Raw genomic sequence first — 18,903 nt, 5'->3', positions numbered from 1 at the left:
AACTAAATAACTCAAAAACCACAAATAATAAGGAATTAAAACCAATTGCAAATATTATCAAAATACTACTCTCTGCAGCATGATAAAAGTTAGTTTAAAGGTGAACAACCCAATTGAAAAAACAATTTCTCAAGAGTTAGAAAAGTGTTTTGTAACTATGAAAAACCGAAAATTCTGGGAATCCTGGATTCAGGATTTTCTAGTTAGAATTGCAGCAAAATGCCTTTCAGTCTTTTATGGTAGCATATCATGTCAGCCAGTCGCACTTTACTTGCACCTCCTGTTTGGTGCACAAGAACTGACCTTTCAAGAAATCCAAGAAATCAAAGATTTGATTTCTTGGCCCACGGGCTATAGTGGGCCAAATTAGTTATGATTTAGGCTTGCCATACATGTATTGATAAAATTGTATAAAATGTTTTTTAGTGCTTGTATAGTGGCCCAGCAGATGCATGTTCATGTACTATAGATATGAGTCAGTTCCTGGATCAGGCATTATTGACCAATGCATGATATCCAGAGCTGTTTTAATAAATAGGCAAAAGACCCATTTGCCCAGGGTCCACAAAGACATTATGGCTTTGGCATAACCCATTCGTCAAATTACAGACCCCTCAAGTTTATTCAGTGGAATAACTCCACAACATTTAATTAATTTTCTGTTTTTACTTTTTTATCTTTTATGGTGACTTTTTTTCTAGTAGTGTAACATGTAGAGGTGGACGATTGGCTTTTTGTTTTTAAGCAATGAACACAGAAAGAAATCTGTTAGTTGCTTCATTTATTGCCTACCTTATTATATTCAAATTTACCTGCTTGATGGTAATACTACTGCCACAAATTTTTTATGCTGTAGCCCACCAATAAGATTTTTGCCCTGGCCCCAATAGTACCGGGCCAGTATAGTAAACTGACAGATAAAGAAATTAAGGGTCCTGCAGTTCCCGTCACTTCCCACTGTTCTGATTTATCAAGCTGACTACACTGACTAATGGAACAATGGTAAGAAATCCATGCAGTGTATACGGTCCTTTCATGAAATATCTACAGTTTGGCCAATGGGCTGACTGGTCACATACTGTATGAAGTTGGCCTGTGTATGGCTGCTGTAACCTTTAGTCATGCTTAGTAGATGTAGAGATGCAGAAGTAATGATATATAACACACAAATGTTGGTATTTTATGCATTTTATTATCTCAGTTTTTTCTTTTCTTATTTTTTTTTTACACTTTTTTCTTTTTTTTTTTTTTGCATTTCCAGGTTCATAAGTAGGCAAAATACTGCTACAAAAATAGGAATGAAGTGCATGCTCTGACAGGGAAATCAAGCTTGAGGTAAGAGGGTGCACAATGCAGTTGGTAGGAGAGAACGGGCAGGAGAATTCAGGCATCATAGCAAGAAAGAAATTGTGCATCTGTAGAAAAGGGCAGGCACAATGCATAACCAGGGAAATGCTGGGCAAGGATATGGGAGAGTATTGTGCAGGACAATTAAATGTGGAATTTGTGTAAGATGGCACAGGATATTAAAGGGATTAGCAGAGAACGACTGAAGGATGTTTGAAGGCAATATATGAAAGAGCATAAGGCAAGAGTGGGAGGCAAAGGAAGGTATAGGAATGCTGGGTAGGAGGCTTTTTTACTCTGCAAAGGCAAATTCTTGCAGATATGCTGAACAGGATCATTACATTCCTTGAAAGAAGATAATATCAAGAGAGAGTAAGAGAAGAACACAAGAAACATTAAGAGGGGCTACAACAGAGGAGAATGGTTTAACAAAAGACAGAGAGACAGAGATAAAAGGAAGATGAATGTTGAACAGTCATAGTCCATATTGACTTTGTACTACGTTAAGGAGACTGCTTCTCAGATCACAAGCGACAGAGAGAGCAAGAGAGAGACTGAAAGAGAGCATGATTGAAAGTGATAGAGCCCTTTATATGTAAACATCAGGGAAGAGAGGTAGAGAAGGAGAGACAGATTGCGAGTGAGTGTCAGAAAAGGGACACTCCTTCATCTCATCATGTCAGAAAATAGGAGATGAGGAATGCGAGCGAGACATCAAGAAACAGCACGATAGCCACCACAAGAGGGTCAGCATCCTGCAAGAAAAAGAAACAGTTACTCCAGGAATGGACAATAGAAGAAAAGAAGAAGGAAAGCAAAATGCAAAAAAAAAAAAAAAAGACTGAAATATAAGAATGTGCTGATTACCGTTTGCATACTTGTTTTTTGGGGAGGCTCTATTATCTCCACATCAACTTCTCCCACAAAGTCAATGCTGGATTTGGTGTTGTTCAGTCCTGTGGGAGGGTGGGACTCAGGCAGCATTTGTTCTTGTGAGTGTTCAGGAAGGTGCGCAGGTGTTCCTGCCTCAGTGGAGTTATCCTCCTCTTCCTGTATAGGTGGGCATAGAGTTGTTTCCCAGTGTTGGGTGCAATTGAAACCAGGGGGAGTATCAGGATGACTGGGAGGCAAGCTGGGCTCAGGGGTTCCATCAGGTAAAGGGGTCCCATCATGACTCAACTCTGGACACTGCCTAAGCCATGGTATACCTTCCTCAGCTATGTTCTCCTGCCCGTCCTGCACACACAGGGAACCTACAAAGAAAGTCAAGGATGAACTCACAAAAAAAGACCTATAGATAAAAGGTTTGCAATATTCTTCATTTTAAAGTGACCTGTGTATGAATCACAGAAATATTCACAACATTGTTTCACAATGGCAAGTCATTGCAATGAGTATTTAAATGTTAATTCAGTTTGCTGTAAACCTTGGGGTAATGGCAGACAGGACTATTCAATGCGTTTTGTCGCCTATTGACTATTCAAGATCAGCAGGCAACAAAATTGTCTCTATTTATTCCTAAGGAAATTACATAGACATGCAGGTGGTCTTACGGGTCAGGCAATTGTTGCTCAAAAAATGTGGTAGGCAATGTTTATTTCCCAACACCAGATTATATTCAACATGAAAAACATGCAAAACTGTTGCTTTCTATATCCCAAATGGTTAGTATAATGCCCATATCCGTGAAGTAAAAAATGTCACTGGTTAAAGAAGGGGCTTATTTAGCATAAAATAAAGCAGCACTTATAAGGAACTGGTCATGAATTTTACTGGTTATTCTTCTAATATCAGCATCCTTACAGACCTCACTGAAGCCAGCCTGCATAATAATGTTTTGCTTTTGCAAAGACATAGCAGAAAGAATAAACTGAAATGTATCTCTCCATGGGGACTGAAATTAGCTGAGGAATCAGAATAGACACTCTTCTTCAGCTAATGTTGCACGGAACCCACTGAGAGCAGAGACTGGGAATGTTGAGTGCTTTGATACCATAGCTACCAACTGTGTCTAATTTCCAGAGACTGTCACTTTTGACTCTGTGTTCCTGGATTTAAAACTGATCAACTGCACATAGTCATAAAGTATTCCTCTCATTGTCTGCTCTCACTCTGTTGCCTACAATTGCTAAAAAGAGGAGCACATGAACACAGAGTTGGTTATAATTTAACCAGCTGCAATACAATGGAAACCCTGGAGGTTACACAAACTACAGATATCGTTTTTTGAAAAAAAAACTGTCGTTTTAAAAAAAAAACTTACATTTTTAAATGGGTTCTTTCACTGAGGGAGGCCATACAGTGACTATAACAGTGACCATATCATGCAAATTTCAGGAGCATGCTCAGATTGTAGTATTGCCTTGAGTATTCTACCCAGAATGCCTTGTTTTAGTAAACCCCTCCAATAGTAATAGCACAAGATTTCCCTATCTTGTCCCCTGCTGGTGATGTTATTATGCAAATGAAGGGCACACACTAACTTCCAGCAGGTGGCAGCACTACTGAACAGCAGCTAACACAGAGGTTTGGCTGATTTAAAAATAGCTTAGAAGGGTTGATAAGCAACCAAGGAATTTCAACTGAGCATGTGCGAGATTTCAGAGCTACAGTTGGCTGGGAAGATATAGGTAGGAGGAGCCAGTGAAATCCAACATGCCTGCCTCAGCTAGAACTGCAGTGGAGATAGGGAAGATCTTGCAGAAGGAATAGTGAGCTGATGATTTACATTATGCAAACAATTCTAACTGTTTTATAAATCGGATTTCTTGAACTTTCACATAGTAAATGATTTTAGTTATGATTTGTGCCCTTTAAGTCTACCAGAAAATCATGTAAACATTAAATAAACCCAATAGACTGGTTTTGCTTCCAATAAGGATTCATTATATCTAAGTTTGGGTCTAGTACAAGGTTCTGTTTTATTCTTACAGAGAAAAAGGAAACTATTTTTTAAAAATTTGGGTTATTTGAATAAACTGAAGTCTGTGGGAGATGGCCTTTGTGTAATTCGGAGCTTTCTGGATAACGGGTTTCCAAATAATGGATTCCATACCTGTTCTATTCTTGTACAAGTTGCAGTGCACACCTATAAGTAGGTGGTAGTTATTATGCTGGAATTCTATGTGAACTACATCTGACTTTTGGGTAAAAACATGTAATTTTTTTGCATTTGCAGTGAAACTTCAGTTAAATTAAATTCAAGGAAACAGCTATGCCATTCCATGTTAAGTTTGGGTACACCCCAAACTGGAATTTAGAGCATACAGATATCAAGCTCCATTATGCCCATCAGCAAAGCAAAGCAGTTCCAAATATCAATTAATAAACATAATGCAATGCATAATATTGGCAAATTCAGAAAAAAAGGCTTAAAATCAATGTGTACTTATTTCATTCCTTTCTAAAGTAGCAGTTATACAAGTTTCATGTCATATGGGATGTATTCTCAGGAGACCATTAATAATTGTACCGGAATCAGCTTTTTCTGGCTGAAAACTAATTGCAGGCTAATGACAGGCTTGTCGGCAGGGTTTAGGCAGCTGAAAAACACAGGCATATAAAACACCTCATGTGCCATGAGCCCAGTGCTTTTTGACTTGAAAGCTAGATTTCATTATAACAACTTATGGTCAAGACTCAAGTCAATGATCAAACTGTATCTCACTTAAAATCTAAATTGAAGTCTATCTTGAACTGAATTAAGAGAAATATTTTCTCCTAGAACCATAATGGAAAGGACAATTATTGTCTCTGCAAAATACTGACTGAATCTGAAGTTTACTCCACTGTATCGCTGAACAGCCTTAATATTAACCTAGCTTCAGTTAGTTTCATCTATCAATGAAAACTTTCAAAAATACTCAGCATTCCATTCTGGAGTATCATGCTAATTTTTCACCACTAGGCATTGGCTGAAGAGGGCAAAAATATTTATGGAATGGAATGGCTACTCTACCAAGAAAGGAACTGGGGGGGTGTTCTGAGAGAGAAAGAGGGATACAGCTGGTCCAGCATAATAACTACCGCCTACTTATAGGTGTGCACTACAACTTGTACAAGATTAGTACAGATCTGGCCCACCATTTTGGTGTCCAAATCACATAAAGATCTGCTCATTTAGCGACCTTGCCAAACATGCATTAATAGTAACTTTATCAAGTCTGAATTTATAACAAAACATTCTATGTTAGTCTGACCAGTTTGATATGAGCCAAGGGATTAGACACACTAAAAAATGAATGTGGAATCTTCAATAATAGTGTGGATCGGTGGTCCCTAACTTTTTCACCTGTAAGCTATTTTCAAATGTAAAAGGGGTTGATTAGCAACACAAGCTGGAAACTAGTTACTGGGAGGTGTTAAATTAGAGCTGCGATTAGCTGTTTGTTTGCCCATGTGGACTGGCAGCCCGCTGGAGGCTCTGTTTTTCAGTACACGTGGTCTTTAGGCCTCCAAAACTCCAAGACAGGAATTCCAAAATGATTACCTGTTTTGAGGACATTGGGAGCAATATCAAAAGAATTGCTGGTTTGTGATCACTGGTGTAGATCCTAATTTACCTGACAGATTCCCTTTTCTTTAACACGGGGTGGGCCAGAATATTGTTTTTTGTGTCATACCCTAGTATTTAATAGACCTTCCAAGAGGAAATATGTATTAGGTCTAAGAGGAAATATGTATTCAGGTGCAGCATTTTATATTTAAAGGAGTGTAGCTATATCATCCATGGCTAGAATGTTTTTATCAGCTTTTCATTGAGGTATATACAATTCCATTTGAATTGACTATACATTTAGAATGCCAAATGTGTATTGGCATTAGCAATTCAGACCAGGCAATGTTCTTTGAATTATTTGTTATTTTCTTAGATAAAACACAGCTCTTTAATTATGTTCTGAGCAATGGAGTCAAACAAATAATTCCATAGAAAATGAATGTCACTTTCAAAATGAATAGGTTAATCCAACAATAATCAAATCAACACTGCAATAATTTCAATAAATACTCCAACTGCTTCAGTTAAGTCTCTGCCTTCAAATCCTTCAATGATAAATGAATAAATAATAAATGAATCCAGGATTCCTTAGTATGCCAGGCTGTCAGTGGAGTTTTAGTTCAACAACCTCTTTAATTGTGTTGATACAAAGGGACTGAATGGCAGCAAACAAATTAATTCCTTGGTTCACTTCCGATTATTTCTTTGGTGCTCATAAACCCTCTTTTTGGAGTAGCTTTAGACAGGAATTATGTGACAAATTATATCTCCTTTGGATTGTGTTTGAATTTTAACAGTCACTTTCCTCTATCTCTATTGCAAAGTTTGCACAGAAATGTATATTTTCTACTTATAAAGCAACAATGTTATGCAATGGAGGCTATAACAAACACCTGTAGTTATCACCCCAAACCATTTTAGGGTGGTGGCGCACATAGCAAGTCGGGGAGATTAGTCGTCCAGCGACAAATCTCCTCTTCTTCGGGTGACTGATCTCCCCAAAATGCTTTCCCACCAGCTAGAATGTGAATCGCCAAGGGATGGCACTCGGATAGCTTCGGCTTTCTGAATTCGCCCAAAGTTTCCTAATGAGGCAACTTCGGGCTACTTAAGAAAACAAAGCGATCCGAGTGCCATTCTGCCGGCGATTCACATACTAGCCGATGGGAAGGCATTTCAGGGAGATTAGTCACGCGAAGAAGAGGAGATTTGTCGCTGGGCGACTAATCTCCTCTAATCTGAGCATGTGCCACCACCCTTAATTGGCTATTTTGCTTATCTGTCTTTGCTTTCACTTTTCTGTTTTGTCTCTGTAACCATCAGTCAGAAAGTGTCTTTGTTTGATTGCTCATTACTCTCTAATTTACACATAATTTACTTTTTTTTTACAACCTGACAATTTATATTTTGTCCTGACAGCTTTTCCTGGGAATATTAGACAAGTATTTTTGTCTACGATTTAGTTAGATCAATTGAAGCAGAGGGTGCATCTCACCTAATGAACAAAAATAATCCTTATGGGTACAGTGCAGCTGGATCCGTTTGCCACATTTTACATTTTTTAACTCCTGACACCACAGATTGATCAAGTGATTGTGATCAATCCGTAAAGATCAATGCTACTTATTAATACAATGAACAGTCTATAATCAATCACACTGATTTGTTATAGATTAAAACAGGTCCAGACTGGGAATCAAAATAGGCCCTGGCATTCCAAGTACACAGAGGCCCAAGCAGCCTCCCACCAGCCCAATAAATAGTGACTGTCTATGGGAATTTGCAGCAGCCCCTCTGGCATTTGCCAGAACCCACAGATTGCCAGTCCGGGCCTGGATCAAAAGAGAATTATCCTACAGTTTCAACTGAGTTGATAGGATACTTGAATTAGTCTGTTTAAAATTGCTACAAAGAACTGCTACGAAACCTGTAGGATTTGCTAATTGGTCTTTGATTACATATAGGGATGCCCTGAATACAGGATTTGGTTTGGGATTCGGCCAAAATTCTGTGCCATGTAACTGGCCAAACCAAATTTGAATCCAAAAAATCATATGACTTTTCATCACACAAACAAGGAAGTCAAAAAACTTTTAATGGCTCACTCAGCATGTGGTCCTCTTTCCTCCTTGGTTCCCTAATTTACATTTGCAAATTATGGTTCAGATTCGGTTCAATATTCGGCTGAACCTTTCACAAAGGATTCTGGATTTGTCCGAAACCTAAAATAGTGGATTTGGTTCATCCCTAATAAAATCTATCTCAATATTATATTAGACCTTATAAATATGTAAAAATTCAGGAAGAATGTTGCTTTGTCTGTTGCAACTGTAACATTTTTGTTGCACCTGTATAAATAGTATCCAAAGGTTATAACAAACAATGGAAAGTTGTGCTCACCACTAATTTTTAAAACCATTAGGCGGGGGTGCAATGAGACTGTGACCACAAAATACATATAGACAAATAAAAGAGTCCTCTGCACTCAAGCCATTATCAATATATTTAAGACAGAGACATTTTGTGCATACTGCTACTGAAAAATGCCTTACCCTTTTAACAAAACAGGGATTGTTTGTCCATATATGGCAATATATTTAAGATGGCCAACTACACCAAAGTCATCCCATATCTGGCCAGTCCTACACTCAATTTTTTCTGATTTATTAAGAATTCTATTGCTTCATTATACATTTTACACAGGGACAAGCGATCCCTGTTTTGTTTAAAGGGTAAGGCATTTTTTAGTAGCTGTATGCACAAAATGTTTCAAAGTCTTAAATATATTGATAATGGGTAGAGTGCAGAGGACCTCTTATATTTGTCTATATGTTTTCAAAGATTCTCATTAGGCTTTGTCAAGAAAAATTGGTGTGGTAATTTTTTCAACCCTTACAGATTTCCACAGTTTATTCTCTACATCTCACTGGTTACTAAATTTTGCTAACAACGTTTATTATGTTATGCTTTTTTTATTAGCTGAAAATGCCAGGTCTGGTGAAAAAGAACACCAGTTAGCAGACAGGATACTTGATTTGACCGAGGTCAATGCCTCCCCTGATAGTACGATACGAGTCAATCAATGTTTTTAGATGGAAAAGCTTGTTTCTCAAAATAAATGGGTGAGAAGACAAATGAGCAATCTCCCTTGTCTCATGTCATTTTTTTTTTCCAATTTCAGCTATTGGTGATATTCTGTAGATCATTGTTCAAGAGGTTAAAGATGCATACATTGTAAAGAAAGTTGCACTACATGTAGAGTGAATTATCCAAGGAAGTCTGTGCTTGGGTTGGATCATTAAAATTTAGAGTGAAATTGGCCATTGTAAAGTAAAGATTTTAAGAGTTTAAATCTGTAACATGGTCTATCTTTTAGTTTGCTATGCACATACATATTTAATGTTCATAGATTCTGTTCACTTTTTCTGTATTGATAAGTACATGTATATTCTAGTACTGTGCATGCTTTGTATGTACACAGACACTTACTTGGTGTCTCCAGCAATTCTTCTAGGTCTTGTGACAAAATCTGTGCAGCTCGAGAAGCTTCCAGAGCCTGTTGAGCAGCTACAGACGCTGCGTCAGCTTGAAGGCGGGCATCTGCAGCACTGCCAGGGAGAGAGGAAAATCTAATAAACAGCTCTGCCAGGGAAAGACAAATGGAATTACTTTGCCAGAGTGAGAAACAGAACTGCGTGGCCAGAGAACAGAAACAGCTAGAAGATAAGACTGATGTGTCCTTCCAGTCATGGAGAAGAAGGCAAGTGCCAGCCACAGCAATAGAGAGACAAACTAATTGGCAATGCCATGAACAGTCACAGAACTCTGACAGAGCTGCCAAAGCACGACTTACACACATTGCACTGTCAGAAGCAACAGAAGAGGTACTTTATTTCCCTTAACATTGATAAAATGCCTCATTTCAAAGGTGCTTTAAAATAAGGATAAGCTTGTCTGAGCCAAATAATTTACTCAATGTGACAATGCAGCTTAATTTAATAAAGTAATAAATCATGTCTTGCAGAGATATTAAATACTCAGAGGCCAGAAGGTACAGGCCCCAAAGCAAAAGCTTTCTCTACATTAAGTAACACATTAAGTAGAATTGTGCATCTTTCAGGACACATTCCAAACCATGTAGGGACTGCTATCTGTATTTAACATGCCTGCACTTATTGGTCTTGATCAACTTCTGTAGACTACAGCAATCACCAGCATAACATGATATGATGTCTTTCAGTCTAAACAACCATTTCTTTAGGCTGGGGTCAGTTAGTAAACAATCAGAAATTATGTATTACACAGGATGTTGTCACTGCATTTATTCTGCTGTGTGTTCTGAGGTTATTATAAATTAAACTGATACAGTATATATACTACCATGTGCTCTGTGGGCATTATATATGAAATTTGCACTGGATTTATCATGCCATGTGCTCCGGTATATTACACAGGAAACTGGTCCTGGGATACAATGAAGGAAACTGCATAGTAAATATCTTTAATAGCCTCCCCAACACAAAAATCACCCTCTGTCCATTCAGAACATAAACAAATCTGCTCAATGTGTGATTGGTTGTTGCATTTACCCAATTTCCCTCCTCTTTCCGGGTAAAGTAGAATAACTTGTTAGTATCACTAGACCAGGGGTCCCCAACCTTTTTTTACCCGTGAGCCAAATTCAAATGTAAAAAGAGTTGGAGAGCAACACAAGCATAAAATAGTCCCTTAGGGGTGCCAAATAAGGGCTGTGATTGGCTATTTGGTTGCCCCTTTGTGGACTGGCAACCTAAAAGAGGCTCTACTTGGTACTATACTTAGTTTTTATGCAATTAAACTTGCTTCCAAGCCTGGAATTCAAAAATAAGCATCTGCTCTGAAGACACAGAGAGCAACATCCAAGGGGTTGGAGAGCAACATGTTGCTCGCGAGCTACTGGTTGGGGATCACTGCACTAGACCATAAAGCAAGTTATGTTTGTGTGTTTGGAAATGTGCCTACTTCTCCAATAAAGAGAGCTCAGTGTACTAGCATTTCAGCAGGCACCCCTGAAGGAGGCAGCGTTGTGCTTACTGTAAACCTGCAGAAGGCACATTGCCCCAATAAAAGGTATTGTTGGAGGTGAGAAGTGCTTCTCTGCTTTTTTATTGTATCCTTGAATATCTCAACTAGTTACACTGCACTTTACTAAGAGTTATCCAGATGAGGTGCAAGAAAAGCTTAAAGGAAAACTATACACCCCCCCCCCACGAACAATGTAGGCCTCTATAAAAATATACTGCATAAAACAGCTCATATGTAAAACCCCGCTTCATGTAGATAAACCATTTTCATAATAATATACATTTATAGTAGTATGTACCATTGGGTAATCATAAATAGAAAATTGCCATTTTAAAAAATAAGGGCCGAACCCTGGGATCAGTGGCGTAACTAGATATTACTAGGCCCTACAGCAAATTATTTTTCAGGCCCCCAAAATGTTTAGAGGTTGACTGGTTTTACCAGTGTTTATTGAAATTGCATATGAGTTAGGGCCTCATGGGGATGCAGGGTCTGCTTCCTCCATAGTTACGCCCCTGCCTGGGGTCCTACGATTCATGGTGCACACAAACAAACCATACATGTTAGGTCACATGAGCCAATTAATAGACAGAGTTCTGTCTTTTGCTTCCACACTTCTTCAGTTAGAGTTGAAGTATTTCTGGTCAGGTGATCTCTGAGGCAGCACACAGACCATCACGAAATGGTGGCTCAAGGCAAGAGATGTAAAAGGGCAAGATTTACTTAAATATATATACCAGTTTGGTAAGATTCTTTAATATGCCACTTAATTTGCTTAATTATACGTTTTGGGTGTATAGTTTTCCTTTAAACTGTGCTGTGGTACAGTGTGAGACATTTCAATGACCAGTGGTAAAACCCCAGAGACATTAAGGGAGAGAGCAAATAAAAGGACACCGGACAGGGACACATACACTGTAAGATATTAATGTGACAGAGTAATAAAGGAGCACCTGCATGCCGCAGCCAAGCACTTATACTAAGAATAGTAACCCAGTTCAGCTGATGAGATTTCCATACAAAAAGTCAGATCCAATTTTACAATGTATTTTCCTCCAAAAATCATATCGGATCATGTTACATGTAAAAAAAAAAAAAAACCACATGATGCAAACTAGGCCGGCAATAAAAAAGTCCATTATATTGCAAAATATTTTTCATTATTTGCACATAAAACCTAATTTACAAGAGGATTACAAATTGTAAACATATAGCTAGCTTGTCTGTTGCAGGCTGATCAAAACTTTGCTTGGTTTTAACACCACAAGCACATTTACATACTAGTATAGTTATAAGTTGGCAGGGCAATGTCACACAAAGAAACACATACAGTCTGATCATAAATGGATCAAGATTAGCTTGTATACTAGGCCCCTGATTACATTATTGTCTGCAGTCCTATCTGTGTCTATTATGAATAACAGACTAAGGGGCAGATTTACTCAAGGGCGAAATGGCCAATTCGCTAGTGTTACCGCCCACAGGGTCATCGCTAATTTACTAACGGGCGCAGGCGTCACTTCACTAGCGAAAGTGATAGACTTTATCGGTCATTTGCACTCTATCGACAGGCGACAATTCCATCTGGCGAATGGACGTAACTCCGCAAATTCAATGAAATGCAGATTTTACTGAATGTTACCTCTTTCACCAGACTTGCCTTCACCAGCTCAGACCAGGAGAAGTGCATTGGAGTGCATAAATCTTCCTCAATTTTTTGTTACTTACATCATATTTTTTAGTGGAAAAAGCTTCCAAAAGTCCAAAAAATGCTGGCGTCTTTTACTTTTTTCAGAGTGATAGCCTGGAAAAGTCCTTAAATTTTTTTTTGGGTAACCGGCTTCCCCCATACATTTTATAAAATGTGGAACATTAACTATACAGTGGGCTCATGTGTAGGACATTATAACAACTCTATTTTCATTTTTAAGGTTCCCTGGACTTGTGTAATGTAATGTATTTGCTGCAACATATACGTCCATTCAACTTTAAATTTCCCGCCGTATGCAAATTAATCTGAGCGCAAGACCTCTAGCAAATTTGTGCTAGGCAGAAATGAACTCTAGTGCATCTTCGCTTTCAATTGCTTGCATTGCCGAAGTAACGCTAGCGAAATATCGCCATCGTTCGGCACCCACAATGAAACGCTGGATTCCAGTGAATTAGTGTTGTCTAAGCAGATAGGTGCGAAGTGGTCGCTGGTGAATTTTCGCCCTCCGGTAAATCTGCCCCTAAATGACAACTGAGTGACTAATATGGATTACACTGCTTGTTTAAATAAAACCTGAAAGCCTATGAAGCACAAGGCATTTTTGGCCACCATGTAGCAGCAGTCAAAGTGCCCTATTCCCTATAATCACTTCTGATAGAAAACTATGATGTACATGTTCCCTAAAGCAGAAGTGGGTTGACAGGGAAAGGTGGTCAGCCTGTCCATATCTGCAGCATTTTTCCCATACACCTCTATTGGAATCAGCGAAAGTCATTAAATTTCAGCATTTACTGTATTCTGACTGAGCAAAGCAGCAGCCAGAACACCCTAAGTGCTATTAGCATAAAGGACTCATTTATTAATACATCTTACATCTCTCTTGTGCAGTCGCCAATTGCAAACAGGAACCATCAGTTACAGATAGCAACCAATCATGCTGTAAAACTAAAGCAAAGAACTGATGGTTGTTATAAGGTAACTGGTATGTTTATGGTTCCAGTGAATGCAAACTTAATACTAACATATACAATGACATTTTTGATAATTTTCTGGTTCCTACTTTGTAGCAATGTTTTCAGGGGAAGCCGTTTTCTTTATCAGCATGATAATGCCCTTCCTCGCATCATCTGTACAGAATAAGTATGGTGAGACAGGAGTAGAAGAACTTGACTGGCCTGCTTAAAGCCCTCATCTCAATCCAACTGAACACCTGTGGGATGAGCTGAAGCACTGACTATAAGCCAGACCTTAGTGACAATCATTAGTGCCCAGTGCTACACTAATGCTTATGTGGCTAAAAAAGAAGCAAATCTCATCAATAATGTTCAACTGCCTAGTCAAGGATCATCAAGGCTATTATGGCAGCAGAAGGAGGACCAGAATCATATTAATATCACTGGATTTAAACAGGGCCGGATTTACATAGTGGGCGCTCCTAGGCCCACTACCGTTTGTCGCAATGGGGATTGGCACACTGGAAATTTAAAAAAATGATTGTATCTCCAGTGCATCCCCAGTGTTTTTGAACTGTGGCATGCCGCCCCCCCTAAAATCCTGCTGCCCTAGGCCCGGGCCTAGGTGGCCTTTCCACAAATCCGGGCCTGGATTTAAAAGTACATGTTGGACAAGCAGGTAATCAGACATTTTTTGGCCACAGAGAGCTAAAAGTAGTAGCATCAGTAAGGGTTAATTCTCACTGACTGTAAGGGGAGGCATCTTTAGTAACCCTAACTCCAACTTTACCCAGCAATTGTTGTTTTTGAAGGTTGAGAGACCTTTGCACACTCCATAACCATTTATCCAATCATCCTGCCGGTCCCCCATGTAACAACCGCCATCTGAAAACCCAAATGTTCCTCCACTGAACATGCATGGACTGGTCTCACATGTATTGGATAGTCCACAAAAAGATGTTCCCGAATAAATTACCTTCCCTGTACAACAAGCATCTTTTGCTCTTCCCCTGCAGTTCACTCATTCATGACTGACACAATGTATCTCTTTCATAGGAGCCCAAACAATGTTTTTTTTAGGCTTCCCTGCAATTTTTTCTTGCTTCATCCCAGAATTCCTTCTCTATTTTCTCTTTATAATGGACTGTTTAAAAAGGTTTGCAAAAGGAAAAAGCATAACGATAATGAAATATTTTATATAGAACACACAATATGAAGTCACAAGCAGTAACGCTAAACCTAGTGTATTTTGGTTTGGTTTGGTGCACATTGCCTCCTAATCTGGACTAAAATATTTGGGTGGCAGCTCTTACAACTGGTAAACAGAGAGTGCAAGTAACATATCCTTTACAATGGGTCTGCCATAGTCTCTTACCTGGCCACTGCCATTTCCTGTTTCTGTCTGGCAGTACCCTCTGCTCTTCTTGCAGCTTCTACTGCTCTCTCCACCTTCTCTCGACCTTTGCCCCTTCTTAGTGGGAACAGACTTTTAACTTTGCCACTGGTCAGTGTATTCATCTTATACTTTCCCTCTTCTCGTGAGCCATCAGGAAAGGTTGTCCTACCATAACCATGTCGACGGTTCCTCAGCCATTCTCCCTCATAGCAGAGTCCATTAGACCTGCGGCTGACACCATACCCAGTGCGTCGATCACTTCTCCACTCCCCTGCATATATCTCGGTCTCCCAGGCAGCTATTGGCAACTCTGGATCTGTGTCTGCCACACTTGCACTGGAGCCATCTTGACTGGCACTTGATCCAAAAGAACCCCCAGCACCCCTTGTCTCACTTCGAAGGGAACTACGCTGGCTATCTCGACCATTTGAGGGAGTCTTATTATCAGATCCACGATGTAATCGAAAACCACTTAGAATGATAGAGCGTGAAAAGAAGAAGCTCCTTTTTTTGGGCTTTCCACCTCCATGGGATTCTGAACCTACCCCTCTGACTTTCAAGACAAATCCCCCTCGGGATCCAGAGGCTGGGCTTCCTGGAAGAAGACTAGTAACAGTGGGGCAGTGGGTACTGGGGGATTGAGGCAAAGAGCTAAGTGTTGGTGTACGAGGGGAACGTAAGAGGGCAGCCTGATGGTAGGGAACACTTTGACGCACTCCATAACCATGGCGCTTACCAGATTGCCATTGTCCTTGATATGTACCTATTTGGAAACAGTGAAAAGAAAAGAAAGGAATTTGCCACATTTCCATCTTTTAATATATATAGGGGGAAATGTAATAAAATTTGCAAAGAGCAAAATTTCGCGAATAAAAATTCACCTGTCACAATGTAATATTCTTTATTAGGCTTTTATTGCAATGCGAATCTTAATTGCGCATTGTGAACCTTTAACACCTGCTCTGGAGTTTCGTTAAATATTTTGTGGGAAAAAATGGTTTGTGATTGCAAAATGTTATTACATACACTGCAAAATTCTCAAACTTTGCAAGTAAGTCATTGAGGTCTTAATCAGTCAAAAATGGAGCAAACATGGTCGCTAACGGCCGGAAGCCTTTTTGGAAATGTTTTTTGCGATAACGAAGCATATATATTTATTAGGGATGCACCGAATCCACTATTTTGGATTCGGCCGAACCCCCGAATACTTCGCTAGAGATTCAGCCGAATACCGAACCGAATCTGAATATGCAAATTAGGGGTGGGAAGGGGAAAACATTTTTTACTTCCTTGTTTTGTGACATAATGTCATGCGATTTCCCTCCTCGCCCCTAATCCAAATCCTGCTGAAAAAGACCAAATCCTAGCCGAATCCCGAACCGAATCCTGGATTCGGTGCATCCCTAATATTTATATATATATAGTAGTATAGTAATATATAAATTTAATTGATATTTAAAGCAGTAGCTGTCACTTGCACACACATTTTCTGCACTCACTGCTGGTTCTGACATTTAAAACAATGTAGCAGCATAGCAATAAAGTTGGTTTTCCAGCTGCCATTTTACCAAACGTAATTTAAGTGATTATACATTATTTTACCTATCTGTGTTACTTACCTCCATCTGAGTACGTTTCCACCCCATATCCATCCTGCTGTCCATCTGTCCATAGTCCATCGTATTTTGCTCCAGACAGACTCTCTCTCATGCCAAGCCTCCCCTTCAAACCATGAGTCCATTCGCCCCTGTACAGCCAGCGTCCTTTATGCTCTTCGCCAAGTCCATTCTTCTTGCCCTGGTCCCAGTATCCACGATATGTGTTTCCACTTGGCCAGGTGTAAACTCCCAGGGACTCAAAACCATTACTCCAGAGGCCACTGTATTCCCCCTGTCTTGTAGGACCTTTGCACACTCCATAACCATGTGCCCGACCATCCTGCCAGTCCCCCATGTAACAACCTCCATCTGAAAACCCAAATGTCCCTCCGCTGAACATGCATGAGCCGGTCTCACATCTATTGGATAGTCCACCAGGATGTTCCCCAATTACCTGCCCTGTACATCAAGCATCTTTATTCTTCCCCTGAAGTTCACACATTCAAGACTGACATAATGAAGAAAATGTATTGAAGTTCATTGGACGCAAGTCATGGCAAGACTAATATTTGTCGATTGGAATATATCTCTTTTTTAGGAGCACCAACAATGTCTTTTTAGGCTTTCCTGCAATTGCTCTTGTTGCTTCCAGAATTCCTTTGAAAGTTTCTCTTTACAACTGGCTGCTAAAAAAGTCTATTCCAAGCTGTAGCTGCAGGTTTACCTTTTCTAAGCCATCTATCATAAGGTGCCTTGGATTTGCCTTCCAGACATTCTCTGAAAGTCACTATTCCAGACTTTATGACTTTCACTGGATCACTGGATATTTCTCGTGGAGTATCTAAAATAGCATTGAACTATTCAGAAAAAAAACATGACATATATATTGAAAAAAGGAAACCTAATAGAGTACATATACACAATCACATAGGCAAATATTTATTGTCTGAATAATAAGTTGATGGCAGGTGATGTGTTTATGTGATTACAGGTGCTACTGTGTAATTGTCTACCCATTATTTATTAAATCACAATTAACAACTGGCCTTTAAATGTATTTAAATTTGGATCTTTGCATGCATAAGTAAACATAAAATCGACAACTTGCAATTCTGTTTACAATAAACAGCAAAATATGCAGTCTCACTGTAATTAAAATGAAATGATTCCTATTTTTACATATTGGTACCTGTAATCACAGTTATGCCTTTCCCCAGATAAACAAATAAATACCATAAAAACTAGCTATAGGTTAAAATGGATAAATGCGGGTATATAACATGTATTAATATAAATGCAGACACTGACAAAAAATGTGTGTATGAAAAAACATATATGAACAGCATATCCCAACGGGTACATTACACATCTGCACACACAGCTGGACAATATAGAAATGCATGCGGCACAGGAACAAAATTACAGCGCTTTGAAAAATCCTTCTATTCCAAGCAACAAAGATAAATGAATGAAAACAACACAATGCATAACATTTGGGCAGCAGATGAATAAAAGGGAGATCTTTCCTTGTACAGATTCTAAACAAATACTCACACACACATGTAGCGATAGACACGACAACATCAGAATCTGCTCCCATAACTCGTACTCACCTAACAGTTGATATAGATGCAGGCTGCAAAAGCTGAAGGGGGTGGAGGTTTTCAAAGGATAGGAGTGATGATACTGGTAGGCTAGAATAGGAATTGAGGGTTGTTAAATGTTTTAAGGGAGCAGAGGGCTGGAGGGGTGGTTTGGAAAGGCTGCATTTATGTTAAGTTGGAGGGCTGGGAAACAAGGAATATTGGGGTGGAGGCTTCAGCAGGGGTGTTCAAACCAGTGAATGGTTTTAACAGGAAACAGGGTAGGAGTATATCATTCTATAGAAATGAGTGTATTAGACAGAGGTGCTTGGTTACAACGTGTAGAAGTGTGTAGATATGAATTGAATCCTTTGGGGAGGTGTTGAGGGAGTGGTTGCACAGGGTGGGTATGGCAGTAAAGAAAAGCAAGGGATGGGGATATACCTGGGGAGGGAGTTGGATGGTATGTAGGTGTGATAGGTATACAGGGGGGAGTGCTTCTGTGCAAATAGAGCGGGGGGGTGCTTGTGCTGTGAGAGAGTTGCATAGGGGTGGAGTATAGTAAAAGATGGAGCACTGGGAGGACAAATTTGCATGGGGGTGGGTCTGAGGTGGTATACAGAAACACAATACAGTTAACTTGTTAGTGCCCAGGAAGCTTAAATTTTAGACATAATAAATACCTGTCTAATCTCAAGCAGTGATATGTATAAATACGTGCTAGGTTCTATTTCCTGAATCTTTCTGTTAAAT

The 18,903-nt window shown here is 39.4% G+C and overlaps 1 protein-coding gene across 3 annotated transcripts; it reads right to left on the bottom strand.

Annotated features, from left to right (window-relative positions):
• Positions 1-1,127: 1,127 nt before the first annotated feature.
• On the bottom strand, positions 1,128-18,654 carry jph4.L (junctophilin 4 L homeolog). Of its 3 annotated transcripts, none has more exons than XM_018259459.2 (6): positions 18,181-18,654; positions 16,589-17,424; positions 14,949-15,732; positions 9,335-9,453; positions 2,215-2,600; positions 1,128-2,102 (listed from the first exon to the last, which is right to left on the bottom strand). In XM_018259459.2, exons 2-6 carry the CDS (start codon positions 16,965-16,967, stop codon positions 2,022-2,024), a joined length of 1,749 nt encoding a protein of 582 aa, XP_018114948.1. In that variant the 5' UTR covers positions 16,968-17,424; positions 18,181-18,654; the 3' UTR covers positions 1,128-2,021. The 3 variants fall into 3 exon arrangements, with proteins under 3 accessions (XP_018114948.1, XP_041420894.1, XP_041420891.1); XM_041564960.1 differs by having other exon boundaries at positions 16,589-17,408; XM_041564957.1 differs by having other exon boundaries at positions 18,122-18,195.
• Between the last annotated feature and the right edge of the window lie 249 nt (positions 18,655-18,903).

The sequence above is a fragment of the Xenopus laevis genome, chromosome 1L (genome assembly GCF_017654675.1).
Source record: "Xenopus laevis strain J_2021 chromosome 1L, Xenopus_laevis_v10.1, whole genome shotgun sequence".
Lineage (NCBI taxonomy): Eukaryota > Metazoa > Chordata > Amphibia > Anura > Pipidae > Xenopus > Xenopus laevis.
Note: the sequence above shows the minus strand (reverse complement) of the source record. Positions and strands in the feature narration are given on the sequence as shown.

What these genes read in the sequence shown, in the direction of transcription:
- jph4.L (XM_018259459.2), bottom strand. Translation starts at nt 16,967, where the DNA reads ATGTTCAGCGGAGGGACATTTGGGTTTTCAGATGGAGGTTGTTACATG. An exon ending in AGAATTGCTGGAGACACCAA is followed by an intron (nt 2,601 to 9,334) that starts GTAAGTGTCTGT and finishes CTTTCTTTGTAG; the next exon opens with GTTCCCTGTGTGTGCAGGAC. An exon ending in AAAAAACAAGTATGCAAACG is followed by an intron (nt 2,103 to 2,214) that starts GTAATCAGCACA and finishes TTTTTCTTGCAG; the next exon opens with GATGCTGACCCTCTTGTGGT.